The sequence below is a fragment of the Pseudophryne corroboree genome, chromosome 6, assembly GCF_028390025.1.
Source record: "Pseudophryne corroboree isolate aPseCor3 chromosome 6, aPseCor3.hap2, whole genome shotgun sequence".
NCBI classification, from domain to species: domain Eukaryota; kingdom Metazoa; phylum Chordata; class Amphibia; order Anura; family Myobatrachidae; genus Pseudophryne; species Pseudophryne corroboree.
This window is the reverse complement of record NC_086449.1, coordinates 140,729,701-140,749,092: the sequence shown is the minus strand read 5'-3', so window position 1 is coordinate 140,749,092 and position 19,392 is coordinate 140,729,701. Positions and strand designations below refer to the sequence as shown.

The following is a 19,392-nucleotide window of genomic DNA, read 5'->3' as shown; positions in this document are numbered from 1 at the left end:
CCTATCCTCTGGCTGGAAAGGGAACGCCATTAGTATCTTCTTAGGAATTACCAATTTCTTATCAGGGGAAGCCCACGCTTCTTCACACACTTCATTTAATTCATCTGACGGGGGAAAAACTACAGGTAGTTTTTTCTCCCCAAACATAATACCCTTTTTTGTGGTACCTGGATGTAAATCAGAAATATTTAACACCTCTTTCATTGCCTCAATCATGCAGTGAATGGCCTTAACGGGCATTAAATTTGACTCATCGTGGTCGACACTGGTGTCAGTATCCGTGTCGACATCTACTTGTGCCATCTGAGATAGCGGGCGTTTCAGAGCCCCTGATGACTTTTGAGACACCTGGACAGGCACGAGCTGAAGACTCGGCTGTCCCACAGTCGGCATGTCGTCAAATTTTTTATGTAAGGAGTCTATACGTGCACTCATTTCCTGCCATAAACTCATCCACTCAGGTGTCTGCCCCCCAGGGGGTGACATCCCTGCTAAAGGCATCTGGCTCCCCCTCCACATCATTATCCTCCTCAAACATGTCGACACAGCCGTACCGACACACTCCACACACACAGGGAATGCTCAAACAGAGGACAGGACCCACAAAAAGCCCTTTGGGGGGGACAGAGTAAGAGTATGCCAGCACACACCAGAGCGCTATATATATACAGGGACTAACTGAGTTATGTCCCTAATAGCTGCTTTTCAATAAAATATATATATACTGCCAAATTTAATGCCCCCCTCTCTTTTTCCTCTTACTGGTACTGTAGATTGCAGGGAAGAGCCAGGGAGCTTCCTTCCAGCGAAGCTGTGAGGGAAAAATGGCGCCAGTGCGCTGAGGAGATAGGCTCCGCCCCTTTTTCGCGGCTTATTCTCCCGCTTTTTCTGGAATTCTGGCAGGGGTATTTACCTCATATATAGCCCCTGGGGCTATATATTGAGGTATTTTAGCCAGCAAAGGTGTTTTTATTGCTGCCTCAGGGCGCCCCCCCCCCCAGCGCCCTGCACCCTCAGTGACCGGAGTGTGAAGTGTGTTAGAGGAGCAATGGCGCACAGCTGCAGTGCTGTGCGCTACCTTGGTGAAGACAGAGTCTTCATGCCGCCGATTTTCCGGACCATCTTCTTGCTTCTGGCTCTGTAAGGGGGGCGGCGGCGCGGCGGCGCGGCTCCGGGACCGAACATCAAGGCTGGGCCTGCGGTCGATCCCTCTGGAGCTAATGGTGTCCAGTAGCCTAAGAAGCCCAATCCGGCTGCAAGCAGGCGAGTTCGCTTCTTCTCCCCTTAGTCCCTCGCTGCAGTGAGCCTGTTGCCAGCAGGTCTCACTGAAAATAAAAAAATCTAAGACTATTACTTTCTAAGAGCTCATGAGAGCCCCTAGTGTGCATCCAACCTCGGCCGGGCACGAAATCTAACTGAGGCTTGGAGGAGGGTCATAGTGGGAGGAGCCAGTGCACACCAGGTAGTCTAAGATCTTTCTAGAGTGCCCAGCCTCCTTCGGAGCCCGCTATTCCCCATGGTCCTTACGGAGTTCCCAGCATCCACTAGGACGTCAGAGAAAATAGGTTTCATTAAAGCCTACCAATAAATTACTCTTGGGATAGTACCCAAACAGCATATTGTGTCCAATCAAAGATTTTCCATTACACTTTTTATGTATATATATTTTTTTTATTTATTTTAACAAAATAAATAAGATTGATTTAGGTCAGTGGCCTCTTTATTATATAGATTTGTTTTGCCCCTTTTGTTTCAAGGAAAAACTCTTTTCATTGCCTCCCGCTCCTGCATGGGGGTCCGAATTTAGCACATGCATTTAGAATGGGTCAGCTGACTTCAATTCAACCTAATGAACATTTATGCTACCAGAAGGTGGCAGAAAATAGGTAATCTTATACAGATAGCAAAGGATGCTGGGTAAAGCGGCCATGTTTGAATGTTTATGGATGAGCAACTAACATGTGAATCCCTTGCTTGTGCATTCAGAAGCTTCAATATTAGCATGGTTGTGGATAAGAAATAGGATCGGAAATAGTGGTTTACCATAAAAACGATCTTTAACTGCACGAGTTGCATATAGGATGAAAGGCAAATTATTGTTGAAAATGGTTACTAAGTGGCTTGCACTGTGAATAAGGCGGCAGATAAAACTTTTCCCCGTTGTGCAGATAAAACTTTTCCCCGTTGTGTGTACCAAAGTAAAAATAATAAAATAAGTAAAATTACTAGTTGTTACATTATTGCTGTGCCCAACAAAGCTGTGTGATTGCTCTCTGTCAGTTTATAAGTGATCTACAGTGCTCTCTAGAAAATACGGCTGAGGGAGCTATATAATTATTTGGATGCCAAAAAGTGGTTCAATATAATGCAGTCATCTGAATTCCTCCATAAACAGAATGCACCATACTTTTCATTTAATTTATAGAACAGAGTTAAACAACCAGTAGTTCCCCGCACGTACAGTATGTGGCACTATAAGTCCTAGTTTGCCCTGACAATCTTTGAGCTCATTCTGAGGAGACCTGTTAACAGTGCAGGTGCTGGGGAGGTTATCTACCAATTAATATACAGATCACAGTTAGGTGACCTATTGTTGCCTGGCTACAGTAGCCCAATAACAGCCGGAAAGCCACAAGTTACCAGATATGGAAAAACACATGATCACATTGCTCTTTTGAGCCCAGAGCACTCTGTGTTTACTACAGAAAGGTGAAATAAAAGCTCTTTACTTGTATAAAACTTAGCCATGCGCAACCTGACCGCCAACCTGCAGCCGGGATCTAGATTCTTCCTCGTAGCAAATGCGTTAGGAGCCGCCAGCAATGAAGGGGTTTTACGCCAATCATTTCATGGTTCTCATTATTTAAGGAATAAAACCAGAGCCCCAGAACAGGTCATATTTATATACATATATCCCTTAGGTGTACTTTGATTATCTCTCTCTCTTTTATTTTATTAATAAACGAAACAAAACTGCTTCATTTTGCCCTATTAATGCGATTTAATGGTGGGCAGTTTTCCAGCAGCAAAAAGCTGCTGTAATCATGTGGGTGGCCAGATGACACGGAGAGGGGTGTCCTCTGTAAGTGTACATGGATGGAAAGTGGGGAGTGCAGATGGAGGGAAGACACCGAGGCCGGACTAAAAGAAGCCCTTGTACGAATCCAGACCGAACGCGTTGTCCAAGAGTCGCTTCAGTTCTGTCATGTGGGTTTTCTTGTTGCCAGTGGCTGGAGCAGCTGCAGGGTCACGGCCAGCATACCTGGAGCAATGGAAAGAGATAGGAGGTCTAAGTAATAGGTGCATGGATGTTGTATACTACAGTCAGGTCGCTCACGCACAACATGTGCTCATCACTGCATTCATTCAGATAACACTAGCAACTACTTTGGAATTTTTAACTGGATCCAGTGACAGCCATTAACAACAGTGAACTAGTCACAAGACATTACACGTAAGTAGTGAGCTGATTATTGGTTGATTTGCTCTATGTTGCATAAACAGACAACTTAGGTTACTACAGCACCATCTCACTCAGCACAAGTTTCAGGTGGCGTGTGATGCTGCTTTGAATGGTCTGGTCATATGTTATGAAGAAAGATTTTGTGCTTATAGCAGCAACAGAAAACATACCCTGCCATTATGATGGCAAAAGGGTTAAACAACAAAGTGCAACATGTCCATTATTTCACGGTCAACTTTCAGTTACCTTCTCAACCTCAGTGTGGTTTCTGTTTGGTATGTGCTGAGTATGAATGTGTAGAAAGAGCTAAATGTCAGAAGGTGAACACCACCATGCTGGGTAGTCCAAGTTAAATATCAGGATTTTGGTACTTACCGATAAATCCCTTTCTCCGATTCCACAGGGGCCACTGGAGTGCAGATACAATGGGGATATAGTAGGCAGTAACTGGGAGCTGGCACTTTACATTTATAACCATGTGACTAGCTCCTCCCCTACTATGTCCACCCTCCAAGCCAGTCTAGTCAAAACTGTGCCCGAGGAGAGCTGGAAAAGACCAACGTCAAAGTAGAGGAGGATCGCTAAGCCAACTAAAACAGGATAACCCCAAGGAAACCTGGAAACATAGAGAGAGGGTAATAGGAACAAAACACGCAGTCACACAGTGACATGCAACCCGATAATTGTAGAAGGAGGAAACAGCGCTGGTAGGGCGTCCAGTGGCCCCTGTGGAATCGGAGAAAGGGATTTATCGGTAAGTACCAAAATCCTGATTTCTCCTTCATCCACTAGGGGTCACTGGAGTGCAGATACAATGGGGACGTCCCAGAGCTCCCAAGACGGGAGGGAGAGCGCTGAGAGTCCTGCAAAACCGCTCGGCCAACCTGTGACACAGAGGCCGCAAAATGTCAAATCCGTAACACGTGATCAACGAATGATGACCCGACTAAGCGGCATTGCAACATAAAGCATTCATGGAAACCCCGTGGGCGGCCGCCCCCAAAGGTCCCCCAGAGCGCGCGGAGTGCGCAGAAATGAAAACTGGAGGATCTCGAGCAACCGCTAAATAAGACTGTCTGATGGTCAGATGTATCCAATGGCCCCACTTATGATGGAATCCCGGCCATTTGGGACGGGAGCCTCGTATAGAACAAGGAAGAAAACAAGTTGTCGACTAGCCGAAGACCTCTGTAGAGAGAGTCGGCGAGCCCTGACAACATTCAAAGAGGGCCGAAAACACAAGTGTCAAGAGTTATATGAAAAGCGGACATCACCCCTGGAAGAAACGACCGCTGAGTATGAAACTCAGCCGTAACCCTATTCAAAAAAGGGGGGTTGCCAATAGAGTACTCCCTGAAAGAGAGCCTGAACTTACGGCCGCCAGGCTAATTTCCTTTGGAAGAAAACCGAAAGAGCAGAGACCTGAAATTCAGGTCAACCTAGTCGAAGCGCAGCCAAGCAAACCACCCGGAGAAACCAAAGAAGATGGCTAAATGAAAAACCAAAGGGGAAAACCCTTGTCCTCCACACTAGGCCACATAAAGTTTTCAAAAGTGGCAAAAGCGAGAAGAGGTAACCGACTTCCGAAATCGGGGCCCAGTAGGTATAACCGAACTAGGGAACTTCTTACTTCTGAGGTCTCGTGAACAGTCACGCCGTTAAACGAAACCAGTGTAAGACTGAACAAAGAAAAGGATCCTGTTGAAGTAGACAGACCCGCAGAGGTAGGAGCCAAGGCTCCTCAACCGACAACAGGTGCAGGGTGGATCTTCAAGTCATGCGTGGCCAAACTGGAGTCACCGGGAGGACTAGCGCGCATTCTTCCCTTATGTGTTGCAGAAAGTGAGGTAGAAAAGAAAAAGGAGGAAAGATAGACTAACCAGAAACTCCATGGAGCCGTGAGGGCATCCTCGGCTACTGCCGCCAGAGCTCACGTCCGAGAGTAGTAAAGGGTTGAAGAGTCAGTCAGAACGCCGTGAGGTCGATCTGAAATCTCCCTCAACAGCGGACCAGCTGACAAAACTCGGGGGAATGTCCACTCACCCGGGTGACTGACCTGGCGGCTTGACCTGGAACGAAGATTGTTGTCCTCTGCTCAGAGGAGAATGTAGGCGACCTCTCTCAGCGCCGCAACCTGACTGAAGAGAGGGAGGAACTGGTCCCGAAGAAGGAAAAATCCTCTGACGGACCGAGTTGAGAACCGTCTACAAGGAGCATAGATGGGACCCGTATCGAATAAGAAGATCCTGGATCCTCCGGCTATTCAGAAGCCACCGAATCTGCAGAGTGGGTTTCCAGCAGTAGATTGGACAATTAGGGAACAAACGTCACTCCCTGCCTTTGAAAAAGAGTCATCCTGTGAACCTCAGGAACACGGTGGGGGCGGAAGAGAGACCGAATGAAGTGGTCTGACAGTGGAAATGAGTATCCTGTACTACGAATCGGAGAAAAGCCTGATAAAGAAACCCAAAGGAAATCAGGAAATAGGCATCCCTGAAAACAAAGGACGCGTAAAACCCCCTTTTTTCTACTGAAAGGATTCTAAGGCCAGAATAGGCCTGGCCGAGCCAACTGGCTTCGGCACGGGAAAAGAAAAACCAAAGCCTGAGAAAATGCCCCGATTCCAATGATGTGTGAAAACAGGGATCCACACCCCTGCGGTTAGAAGCATCTGGAGCGCCGCCTGCAATATGACTCTCTTGTCATCGTAAACCGGCCAACCCATGGTGAGAGACCCCTGAGACGGTTGGACTCCAAAATCGAGTCCGTAACCACCCAAGCATACCCAGGTCCCCCAGAAAGACCACAGACATGCGGCCACCCTGGGACCTCCCAGGTGGTAGGAAGGTCTGACCTGCGGTGGGTGTGTTGGAGGACCTACAATCAGACTGGTCCGAGGATACTGAACCTCTGCTTCAGCCTTTTACCTTGAGATCCCTTGGTGACGGAGATACCGCCCCTGTCATGGACTCGAAACCTGGAAAGGGCACGGAAAGATCTAAAGGAAAGACCGGTAAAGGTCCGTCTTGAAGGTGGGGTAGTAGAAGGGGAAAGAGAAGTGGACTTGCCCCCAATGGCCTGAGAAATCAGGCAGGAAGTTCCTTCCCGTGAACCTGCTGCCCCTTAGGATTCCATGTCTGACTGTCACTGTCGCAGCCCCAAAGATCGTCGGGTTAAGACAGCCCAAACGGAAATGCAGGCTCCGAGTATACATACATCCTTGGAGACCTCAAAAGAATATAAAGCAGAATCGTGATTCTGATCTGTCCCAAAGAATCAGTTGATCCTGATGCAAATCCTCCTGTAACCTAAAGGACAATTGTTCCACAACCTACCTGCTCCGGAAAAGGTAGAACCCCTGCTGCGGCATATGTCTCTCAGATGGATCCCTCAGCAAGGTTGCCCCAGGAAAACGGCAGCTTGTTGGATTGGCGAGACATCGAGGGGTATACCCTTGGAGAGGTTCTGATATCATTTCCTGCTGTCTGCGGGGAAAGGATAGGAAAACAAACATTGTTTGATACCTGAAATCGTGCATTCGGACGTCTCCAGGCCGCCTACTGGAGCATGCCCAGCTCATCCAAAACTGGACAAGTCGCTGTCATTTCTTCATTGGCGTCGAACCCCGAGGGACCTGAAGTGTCTAGTACCGACTCCTTTACCTGCAGCATCAGACGACCTGCTGTATAATGCGCCTCGATATCCTGAGATACGGGTTCAGACTCCACTGAAAACAGACATTATCAGTATCCTGGACATCTATCGCCTCCTCCAAAAGAGGCCTCTCATCCGCAGAGTCGTGTAACATGGAGCCCTTTAGAAACCTGGAGAGGGGAAATGACGTACAAGGTCTCTGGTTAACAGTGACATTACCTGCATAAGCTGAGCTGTGCAAACAGGAGCGTCCTGCAGCTGCGCGGAGGGCTGGACAGATGGCTCCACCGCACAATCCCCACCTAACAAGGATTTCTCTGACTGTCCCAGGTAATAAGAACGAAAGCAGAAAAGGTGGGTTAAAGAAGCGCCCTAGGTAATGTCCGTACTATAACGTGCAGTGACAGATACATTTCAAATAAACTTTTTTGAGCAGCAGAGACCTGAACTGGTAGCGCTGCGCTGCGGGTCAGGAGTCTTAGCCCCTAGGCTATGAGAGCTCCCCTTAAGGTTTTTTTTTTTTATGTCCCCGCTAATAGCGTACTGAGCCACCGCGGCTATTCTTCTGATGCCACACACAGTCCCCCAAATTACAAATAGCATTATTACCAAGTGAAACCAAGGAATAATAAAGGGAAGGCAACACCCGTGTATGTAGTGTACCGCTAAATTAGGAAGAACAGGTGCAACACATGTTTCTCGGAGGCTCCGCTGGTTTCCCAAAATGTCGGCCAGCCTGCGAGAAAAGCCGGGGGGAAATGTTATGTGGCAAGAGCTATGTGGAAATGTGTTATTATAAAATATTGCGGAAGTCCACTATATATATATATGGTATTGTATGTTTATATATTTATACACACATATACACACAGTGAACCTAATATGGTAGAGAAATACATATTCCCGGGTGAAATCTGAACCTGGGTTCCCCTGCTTAATATGCTCTGCTATGAGCCCTGTCTATGCATACTAGACTTTAACCTTAATGAGCTGAGCCACAGCTCCTGTTATAGAGCAGGTTCCCTCTATGAAATGTCGGGCAGAGGTCTCCCCTGCAGGGAGAGATACCTTTGGGCTATACTGTGAGAGCACTGCGTGCCGCCGCTGGGGAGCAGGGAGCCCGCTGAGTAAAGCGGGATTAAGCTCCTTTTAAATGTAGCGAAATAGCTATGTATCATGCCCAGTACAGCCAGGCATGATGCGATGTCTAGGGGAAGTTGCTTGCAGCGGCCGGGGAGCGGGGGACTGTGAAGCGGTGAGCGTATTGGCATGCTGCAGCGGCCGGAGAGCGGGAAGCGCTGAGCCCGCTGTACAGAGCGGGAGTTAGCTCTGCCCCCCCCGCTTCGGCGCCAAATTTAAAATAACCCGCTTCAGTGTAAACGAAGCGGGGAGCGCCCTGTATCCCCCTGCCGGCAATGTATGCCGCGGCCAAGGAGCGCTGATCCCGCTGTACAGAGCGGGCTGAAGCTCCCCCCCCCCCCCCCCCTCAATGGCGCTAATTTCAAACTTCCAGAAAGTGACTTAGCTTTCTAAAGCTGGCAGAACACTGCCATTCTTACAGAGCTCAGATGTGCTCACTCTGGGTGAGCGCCTGAAGTCCAACCACCACACAAATGACCTGCTAGTACTCAAAGCACACTGCACAAGTAAATGTGTAATCAAACAGTGGGCACACTGAAAGGCAATGTAAAATCATACAACAGTGGAGGGGGCGAGTTTGTACTCACCGTTGTCCTTGATGGAGTGGCCCCGATACGCGCCGCACGCAGCGGTGTCCGGCCACTGATACTTACCACTGCCATGCTGCCGGAATCTTCTGCCGACGGAGCGGCCCCGACACGCGCCGCACGCAGCGGTGTCCGGCCAGCTCCGGAGAGCTCAGTGTCTCCTTCACCCGGGGCCCATCCCGAGCCGCGCGCAGCTGTGATGGGACCCCGCCGGCAGCATCCCGCGGTGAAGACTGGCAGTGGCAGAGCTGCCAGTCTGTGAGTGTAAGAAAGAATAATAAAATATAATAAAAAGAAATAAAAAATCTTCAGAGAAGACCCAAGTGACCAGCTCCCTTGGGCACTAAAATAAGACTGGCTTGGAGGGGGGACATAGTAGGGGAGGAGCTAGTCACATGGTTATAAATTTAAAGTGCCAGCTCCCAGTTACTGCCTACTATATCCCCATTGTATCTGCACTCCAGTGGCCCCTAGTGGATGAAGGAGAAACATATAATATTACTAGCTACCTGGGCTATATTATTTAGCTCAGTAATGCATATTAATGCACAATAGTAAGTTTACTTTCTCTTCAAGTACTGTAGTTGTTTTCTGAAACCTAGATGTAGGTGTTGGAGGATATGGGTGCTCACCAGACAGGTTTAGTGCGCTGTATTGTGGTACGTAATCTTGGTTTCACGTAGTCATAGTAACCCTGGTTTTTGTGTTCCTCTTGGCACCAAACAACATCGGCATTAGGATACTTATTGACCTCCTGCTCCAAAAGGTCAAAGGGGAATGGAGACAGCTAGAGAGGGAAAGAGGAAGTGACAGGGATTTATACATCTAAATAAAGACCTCAGAACATATAAAATAGCGCATACTAAGACAGTGGTGTGAAACCTATCTTTATATGGGACTCCCCCAAGTGTCAAATCAGAGATACACAGGGGGCAGATCCCTATGGAATGTACTGCACATCTGGCAATCAATGAACAATCAGAATAGCTACTGGCACCAGACCGGAGATCCTGGCCCACAGGTTGCGCACCACAGACTGCACACACTAGCTATCAATATAAATAGCACAGAGTACATAAAAGTAGCAAGTAATGCTCACCTGCTCCACACGGGTGATGATCACCTCGGATTCCATTCCTCGGATGCTGCGCTCTTTGGTCAGGTCATAGTACACTTTCCCTGTGCAGAAGAGGATGCGCTTAACCCCAGCAGGATTCTGGGAGGCCAGTCCAGCGTCTGGGATTACTCTCTCAAAGTGAGTGCCTGCAGGAAGACAATGCATCACTTGTGTTACTTAGTGAGCGGTATAGTGGGGTCAGTCCTGTTAGTAGAGTGTTCCCTTGCAGTGTAACACTCACAGGAATAGGCTTGTGTACAAGGTTCTGTGAGTCCAGAGCGAAATGGGGCCTCCAGGAGGATGAACTGTGGCGCTTTTGACGCCATTTCTATGCTATTGCAATGGCAACTCATCCCTTTCTTGGCTAATAGGATTGACCCCATAGACATAATACATAAGATCAAAGTTGTCACTTGTAACATTGAAAGTCTTTTATTACAAACAAGTCACCAAATAACCAGCAATCCTATGTCTGCCAGGAGCAATCAGTGAGAGTCTACAATTACCAGATATAGAAACATAGAAATTGATGACAGATAAGACCAACTTTGCCCATCTAGTCTGCCCTAAACAAATGTACATGCCCAGTAGGGTTAATTTTTTGTTGAGAGCCAAGTAACCAACCAGTATTATTTTTGTGTTGTGGGAGGAAACCCAGGCAAGCACAGGGAGAATATACAAACTCCACACAGTTAGGGCCGTGATGGGAATTGAACCCATGACATCAGTGCTGTGAGGCAGTAATGCTAACCATTACACCGTCCATGCTGCCCCATGTAGGAAGACAGCACCCTGTCACAATTCTGCAGCAAAGTGGCTCTTCCAGCTGAAATATCTCATCCAGAACCAGGAACACAGGAATACATATTCATTAATACAGCGTGCACAAACAATGTATAGCCGGGAACATACCCTCAGTGCTCCTGAGAAACTCCTAATTGGCGGACGTATTCCAGCTTAGAAGGTAAGTTCCTGATGTGCTCTAAAACCTGACATACGAGTGTCACAGGACCTTCTTTTGTGCTCTTTACATGCATGTTAATAAATGTACTGCGTAAATAGGCTTTCATTTATACTACACTATGGGGGTCATTCAGAGTTGATCACACGTAGCAACTTATTGCTGCTCGTGCGATCAACTAGACGCCGCCTATGGGGGAGTGTATTTTAGCATAGCAAGGCTGCGATCGCGTGTGCAGCCCTGCTATGCTAAAAAAAGTTTTGTGCAGAACAAGACTAGCCCTGCAGTTACTTACCCTGTGCGATGAATCCAGCGATGAAGGTCCCAGGACTGACGTCAGACATCCGCCCTCCAAACGCCTGGACACGCCTGCATTCGCTGCTCCACTCCCAGAAACCGGCCAGTTGATGCCCTGGAATGCCTACCGCCTGCCACTCTTCTTGCGATCGCTTACTTCGGTATTCTTAACGTTGACAAGCAACGACACGCGTGCGCATTAGGGCAGGCGCACATGCGTAGAACCGACCCGTTCGCACCGCTGCGACAAACAGCAGCGTGCGAACGGGTCGGAATGACCCCCTATATGTTTGGCCTTTTGACACTGCTTCAGCGGTAAGGAGACCTCATCATATTACATTCAGAGCAGAGATATCCCCAAACTACATACAGAATAGGGAGACCTCACCTCACCATACTGCATTAAGAATAAGGAGACCTGGCCATGTGACATCCAGAGCAAGGAGACCACGCCACACCCCACCGAGGTGACATGAAAATAAACACCTCCTGACATTTTTCCAAATAAAAATAATACAGTAAGAACAATGTTTTGATGGTCCAGTGTTATATCACAATGACCGTAATTATAACTAAACCTGCCTAATACCCATTGTTTTTACCTGATGAAATGGACATTGCTTCTTACCTGCCAGCATGTCATCAAAACTTGATCTGGCTTCAGGGTGACGCAGAAGGGACTTTGGAGTGAAGATGATCAGCTGTGATACATTAAGACAAAATAGGGTGAAAAAGGGAACAAGAGGGGATCAATAACTGCATTTAAAAAAAAAAAAAAAAAGCGGAGTAACAATATACATATACCACGCTACTGCATACGTCACAGAGGGGGTTAATTCTGACCCGATCGCTCGCTGCAATTTATCGCAGCGCAGCAATTGGGTCAGAATTGCGCATACGCCGCAGTGCGCCGGCGCATGCCGGACGGCCGAATGCCGTCATTTCCCCGCGATCACCTCTGCCTGATTGAGAGGCAAAGGCGGTCACTGGGCGGGAGGGGGTGGCACGGCGGAGTTTGGCCGCCGTTATGGGAGCGCGGACCGGACAACGCGGGCGTGGCCAGACCGTGCGGGGGGGGGGGGGGGGGGGCGGGCCGCAGCAGCTGCGTGACTTCACACGCAGCCGCTGCGGGCCGGGAAGCGACGATTAGCTCCCGGCCAGCACGCTAAAGCTGCGCTGTCCGGGAGCTACTCCTAAAGTGCAAAAGCATCGCCTCTGTGCGATGCTTTTGCACTTCTGCGGGGGGAGAAGGCACTGACATGCAGGGCGGAATAGCCTTGTGCTGGGCGCCCCCCCCGCATGTCTATTGTCATGATCGACGATCAACTCGGAATGACCCCCAGAGTTAGCAGAGGTGTGACCGGGGGCTGGCAAGAAAACCTATTTAGTAAATGTTGCAGGTAGGTGTGTACAAGACAATAAACAAAGTTATCTGAAGTCGTATAACCCCTTCAAATACCTGTTAAGAAATTCATGGTCACACCTTCTGCAGTTAGTTTCTGTAACTTGCAATTATTTATCTTTTAACAGAATGTGTAATTCAGATTACATGCTTCATTAAGTTCTAAACAGTAACAGATAAGGGCACACGGGCTACCATACCGGTTTACGGAAAGGAAGCAGGATCTGTCTGCGGAGAACATGGAAGTAGTTGGCTGGAGTGGAGCAATTCACAACAATCCAGTTACAGTCATACAGCTGGCGGACAGCAAAGTCCTCAGACATTTTCTGTTGGGGAAACAGGCAGTGAATGTGAGAGATCACACTGGTATGAAAACCTACACCGGCACATAAATGCTCCTTCCTCCAGCAGTGTAATACAGCACCCCTTTATCCTGACGTGATTTAGGGCCATCTTCCTGACTGCAGTAGTGTCGTACAGCCGCTTCCTCCCAAACTCCTTATTCCAGCAATGTAAGTGTGTTATACAGGAACCATATTTTCCTTATTTCAGCAGTATGATACAGGGTGCCCCTTCTCTTTTTTCCATCAGATTCATACAGGGCCTGCCCCACCTTATTCTAGCAGTATCATACAGGGATCCCCTTTGTCCTCATACCAGCAATGTGATACAGCACCCTGCCCCTTCTCTTTATTATAGCCGTGTGATATATCCTTATTCCAGCTTTGTAGTAAAAGGACCCTACTTCTTTATTCCACCAGTGTGATAGAGCCCTCCTCCCTATCTTCCATTTCAAGCTGTCAGAGGGCCTCCTCCTCCTTATTCCAGCAGAGTCATACAGCCCTTACCCCTCCTCCTTGTCCTAGCGGTGTAACACAGCCCTTACCCCTCCCCTCCTTATTCCAGCAATGTTATAAGTAGCAACCCCCCCCCCATTTATTCTAGCAATGTGATGAAGGGTCTACCTTCTCCTTATTGGGTTCACTACGGCTGGCCGGCGGTCGGGCTCCCGGCGACCAGCATACCGGCGCCGGGAGCCCGACCGCCGGCTTACCGACAGTGTGGCGAGCGCAAATGAGCCCCTTGCGGGCTCGCTGCGCTCGCCACGCTACGGGCACGGTGGCGCGCTACGCGCGCCACACTATTTTATTCTCCCTCTATGGGGGTCGTGGACCCCCACGAGGGAAAATAAGTGTCGGTATGCCGGCTGTCGGGCTCCCGGCGCCGGTATACTGAGCGCCGGGAGCCCGACCGCCGGCATACAGAAGACCACCCTCCTTATTCCCTCCTCATCATTCAAGATGTGTCATGGAAGGCCCCACATTTCCTTATTCCTGCAGCGTGATAAGCCCCTGCCTCCTTATTTAAAAAGTAAGTGATAATAGGATTTTGGTACTTACCAGGTAAATCCTTTTCTTTGAATCCATAGGGGGCACTGGAGTACTCTTGGGATATGGACGGCGTAGCAGAACAAAGGCACTGAATATTTAAATTTAGAACTCTCCACCCCTCCATATCCCAGAGTACCTCAGTGTACGACCTCAGTGTTTTTTACTGAGCGAACAGGAACTATATAGAGAGGTTGACAATGGAGAATTCCTATAACATAACGGACAACAACAAAGTTGACCCATAACGTTACTGTCAACTAAACAGTTGACACCATAACCGATAGAACTTTATAATTTGAACCAATCGGTGAAAATGTGTTACCATAAGCTCCTCTGAGCTTAATACCAACCAGGTAAAATGTGTTACCATAAGCTCCTCTGAGCTTAATACAACCCAGGTAAAACTGCTCTGGGTGGGCGTCCAGTGCCCCCTATGGATTCAAAGAAAAGGATTTACCTGGTAAGTACCAAAATCCTATTTTCTTTTTCATCCACTAGGGGTCACTGGAGTACTCTTGGGACGTACCAAAGCTTCCCTCGTGGGCGGGAGAGCTGTTTGACACCTGTAACAGTAGGCGGCCAAAGCTAGATGCTGATGCCGCAACCGTTTCATAACGTGTAAACGCGCACACACGTGTGCACTGAAGACTATGTAGCCGCGTCGTAGACGCTTCACGACCAGCTGATCATGACATTCCCACAGAACCTGTGGGATGAGCTATTACTGACGTAGGCGACTGTAACTTAGCCTAAAAGTAAGCCTGCCTTGTAGTCATTTTTATCAAACTGGATAATGTCTGCTGAGAAACTGGCTAACCCCAGTTGGCAGCATCATAGAGAACAACAACGTATCCGTATTACGAACTGTAGACGTTCGGGACATATAGACGCGTAATGCGTGTACCACATTCCGAATTCCAGAATGTGCTGTCAACACAGGAACCACTATTGGTTTATTGATGTGAAAAATAAGAAATCGGAATTCGTCTGAAGTTCTGCTTTGTTATGAGAAAACCCAAATATGGTGGCTTGGAATACAAGGCACCTAAATGTGAAAACAAAACCCTTGCCGAAGCTAAGGCTAGAAGAAAAACGTTTTCCCAGTGAGAAACTTAATCCCCATTTGTTGTAAGGGTTCAAAATATTGAAAACTGTAAGAAATCTGAACCCAGCTTCCAGTCGCATGGCGCTGTAGGTGGGATAAATGGAGGCTGCACTTTGATGACACCTTGTAGAAAGGTGTGTACCGACGCAATAGAGTCAAACGTCTTTGAAAATAAATTGACCACACAGATACCTGCACCCTTAGTGCAGATAAATGCAGTTTTCCATTCCACCCCGTGTGTAAAATAACAGAATACGGGTAACTTGAAAGATGAAGTCGGAACTTCCGAGCTTCACACCCACCTATATAGACACACGAAATTTTGTAAGAATGAGCTGCCGTAAGCGGCTTCCTAGCTCGTAACATGGTTGGTATAACCGATACTGTAATGCCCTATCTCTTTTCTTAAGAGGGCGGTCTGAACCACCACCCCGTCAACCGCAGCCGCGGTACATAGGTAAATAGGGGTAAAAGAACGGTCCCTGTTGTAACAGGTTGGACGTATTATGAGCGGGCAAAGATCGTGTGCAAGTATTCCTTGGAGATTCGAGAAGCAAGCTCCTCGGAAACCCCTGAGATATCACCAGTATGACTGTGACGAACTGTCTTATGATTTGTTTTAGCAACGGAGAGAGTAGCGGAAACTGGTGGAGCCAGATACACGATGCTGAATGACCACACGAATGTGAGCACCTCCACCGCCACTGCCCTTGTGATCTGTCGTTCTGTACACATACTGAGCGTTTGTAATTGTGGCGAGATGCCATCATGTATACCTGAGGGTAACCCCTTCTGTGGACTCACATATGAAACACCTCTGGATTGAATGCCCAGTTTTCAGGATATAAATCCCGACGGGTGAGATCATCTGTCTAACAGATATCCACTTCCGGAATGAACCCTGTCGACATCACCTAATGGTGTTCTGGGCAATTGAGGATTCAAGCTACCTGCCGCATTGCCATGTAGCTTCTTGGTCCTCCCTGTTGTATATGCAACTCCCGTTGCGTTGTCTGACTGTACTTGGACAGACTGAAAGCGAAGCATGTAGTGCATTGTAAATTGCACGGAGTTCCAGGACATTTATAGACAGCAATCTGTCGTGATCCGTTTTAGAACCCCTGTCGCTGACCTTTTTAACTACAACTCCTCAACCTCTGAGACTCTCGTCCAGAGTATATACACCCTCGCCCCCCTGTGGGAAACGCGAGAGAAGCCCAGCGAACTAAAGCGCTTTGAAAACACATTATTGTTCCTAATAGGCGAATACACCAATGTACCGCTAGTGTGCGTGGCTTTTGCACTAATTGTACTAGCTGGTATATTTGTTCTTGCTGGTGTAGTAGGTAAATGTCTTTGATTTACCGTATTTATAATCATACCTAGGAATTGAAGTCGTTGAGACGGAATTAGATTCGATTGCTTTTTGAACTTGACCTGCCACCATGGTGTACGTTAGTAGCGCCAGTAAGAAGAACCTCTGGTGAGACAGAGTTTTTATGAGCAGATCGTCTAAGTATGGAACGATTGTCACTGGCAGGGCTCTGAGATGAGCTATCATCACCAACATCACTTTGGTAAATACCCGAGGCGTTGACAAGAAGCCAACCGGTAGATGAAATGGTTAATGGTTGTGGCGTTTTGCAAAACTCTAGAACCTGTGATGCGGTGACCAAACCGGAATGGGTATTGAAGATCAAGCGCAATTATGCAATTTTGTGGCTCCAAATATGCAAATACTAACCGCAGAAAATTCCATTTTCCAAACTGCAGTAAGTGACTTGCTGATTGAGACTGCGACTGAGCCCTCTGTGATTGAGACTGCGACGGAGCCCTCTGGTTTCGTTACGCCAAACAGAGGGGAATAAGTAACCCTGACTCTGTTGGTGTACCATGGCTGGAAATAAAAACAGCTGAAAACAGCAGAGACTGAATGGCAACCTGCCAAAACTCTTAATTTCGTCCGACAGAGGCAGTTAACCTTTAAATAGCGGATATATCCATGAGTGGATGTTTGGAAACCCGGCAAATGTGTAAAGGCGCGCTTCCACAATTGGAAATTCGAGATGGCCTAAGAGGTCGTTTTGACTTTAGCGCCCTGGTGTTACAAGTCTTGACTTGTACCACAGCCTTGAAAAGACTGGATTCTAAAAACTTTAAACGCCGGACCAAAGTATTTACGTTTTGAAATTTTATCAAACAACTTCTGGCCTTGTCGTGCTGAAACTAGCGACGCTAAAAAGCGAGAATCGAGGTAACAGCCGTCAGCAGAAGCTTTACAGAGATACTCTGCCGCTTTGTATTAACGATAAGTCAAACGTGATCGTCATTGTTTCCATACATAGAGCGCCTAGTGACCCAAATGTATCTTGGGTGTTTATAATGTTTGACACAGACGAATTCACCAATGGCGGATTCTCCCATTTAGATGTGGAAACGGGTAAATAGACTTAAATGTTAGTCAGATATTCTAAATAAGAATTCATTGAAAATCTGTTGTTTATTAAATTCGATGGATTAGATGTTAGAGTCTCCTTAGTCTCTGTAAATTCGAGACATTGACGCACTGGTCATTAGCAATGTATGGTTGCCCAAACCCCGCACTATCTGCTGGTTTAATGTGAGGTCTGACATAGAATTATCCGACTGCATGAAATTATAAGACCAGTTAAATTAACACCTTGGTACACAAAGGAAAATTGTACCTTTGGAAAGACTCCTTCATTAGAGCTTGCGGAATAACTTCCGTCGATCTTACCGCTCTTGTGGAGCGGAGTTAATTTGAATTGCCAATGTTTAACATAGGATCTGGGATTCTGAAAACCTACACACATAGTGAACATGTGGTAGGTTTATGTCTAGTTTAAAAGTATTTTTAGTCTGCGCTGGAGCTTACTTCCTATGCAGACAGACAACACAATAGGCAACGGACAGACACCTGCACGACTTAGTAAAGTTATTATCTGAAGGTGTGTAATATATATTTATTTCTGACTGAAAAGCAGTTCACATGGGCAGCCTATGTGAAACCCGAACCAAAAATTCCCACTAACACCCCTGCGCCTCTGGTGGCGTAGAGATGTATGGCAGGAATGTTCCGGAATTACAACTGTAAAACAACAGGAAGCATGGTTAAAATGGCCGTCATGCCATGCTGACCCTGATAATCACAGAACAATTGTTAATATAGCCTATTATACAATGATAATCACAGGCAGGGTACAACACATGCTCTAGTGCGAATAAATATATAATATATATATGCTCTTATACAGTGATAACCACAGACATTAATATAGTGATAATAACAGACATTAATATATATAGGCTAAATAGCCTATTATACAGTAATAATCACAGGGCATGTTACAATACATGCCTGCAGTGTTACAATACATGCCTCACTATCATTAATATAGACTCAATAGCCTATTATCTAGTGACATGTCACATATATATATTAAACTGTGGTTTATAGATATTACATAACCTTGCCGCTGTAATCCGCCAGATTCCACCGCCCCCCTTCCCCCTGTGCTCCCTGTAACGCTGTGTCTCAGCGGGAAACCAGGGAATATCTTATCATTGCAGGGAGGCTTTCTTGCCGAGCAGCGGAGGTCACCAGGAGCGCTCCGTTGCTTCTTCTGGTGACTGACGGAGCGTCTGCGGGTGGCCGTTGCTAGGCGGCCGGACGGAGCGGCGGCCCGTTGCCACCCTCTTAGCGCTGTGTGCGGGTAGACGGAGCGGCGTTCTGGCATGCTGGGCGGCCGGACGTAGCGGCTGGGATGGCCGGACGGAGCGGCTGCCGTATGGAGCGGCTGGGGCGTTGTGACGGCCGGATGCATGAGCGGCATTACATACCCCCACATATCGGGCGGCAGCCTGCGCTGACCGTCCCGTTCCCCAGCCTACCTTATTTGATCATGTCTCCAGTCCTGGCTGCGACGGGGCTTCTATCTGTAAGCTCCGTCCAGCTTCTCAGTTCATGGCTGCGACGGGGCTTCTATCTGTAAGCTCCGTCCAGCTTCTCAGATCATGGCTGCGACGGGGCTTCTATCTGTAAGCTCCGTCCAGCTTCTTGATCACTTCATCATGGCTGTGACGGGGCTTCTTTCTGTAAGCTCCGTCCAGCTCTTTGCTTCTTCCTGGCTGTGACGGGGCTTCTTTCTGTAAGCTCCGTCCAGCTTGCAGGAGACAGTGGGCTGCCTGTGGCTGTGAGGGTGCTCTTTGTGAGGACCGACACGCCATGCGCTGCCTTGCAGCGGCACCATCCCG

General features: G+C 47.8%; 1 protein-coding gene across 7 annotated transcripts in view; it reads right to left on the bottom strand.

Annotated features, from left to right (window-relative positions):
- Positions 1-1,649: 1,649 nt before the first annotated feature.
- The window catches only part of OGDH (oxoglutarate dehydrogenase), a 150,272-nt gene continuing 132,529 nt past the window's right edge, over positions 1,650-19,392 (bottom strand). For all 7 annotated transcript variants that reach the window (XM_063931916.1, XM_063931913.1, XM_063931914.1 and 4 more), the window contains 5 exons: positions 12,822-12,947; positions 11,848-11,920; positions 9,944-10,107; positions 9,477-9,631; positions 1,650-3,262 (listed from right to left, as the gene is read on the bottom strand). In XM_063931916.1, coding sequence (XP_063787986.1) covers positions 3,142-3,262; positions 9,477-9,631; positions 9,944-10,107; positions 11,848-11,920; positions 12,822-12,947 — 639 coding nt within the window. In that variant the 3' untranslated portion in view covers positions 1,650-3,141. The remainder of the gene's footprint in view (positions 3,263-9,476; positions 9,632-9,943; positions 10,108-11,847; positions 11,921-12,821; positions 12,948-19,392) is intronic.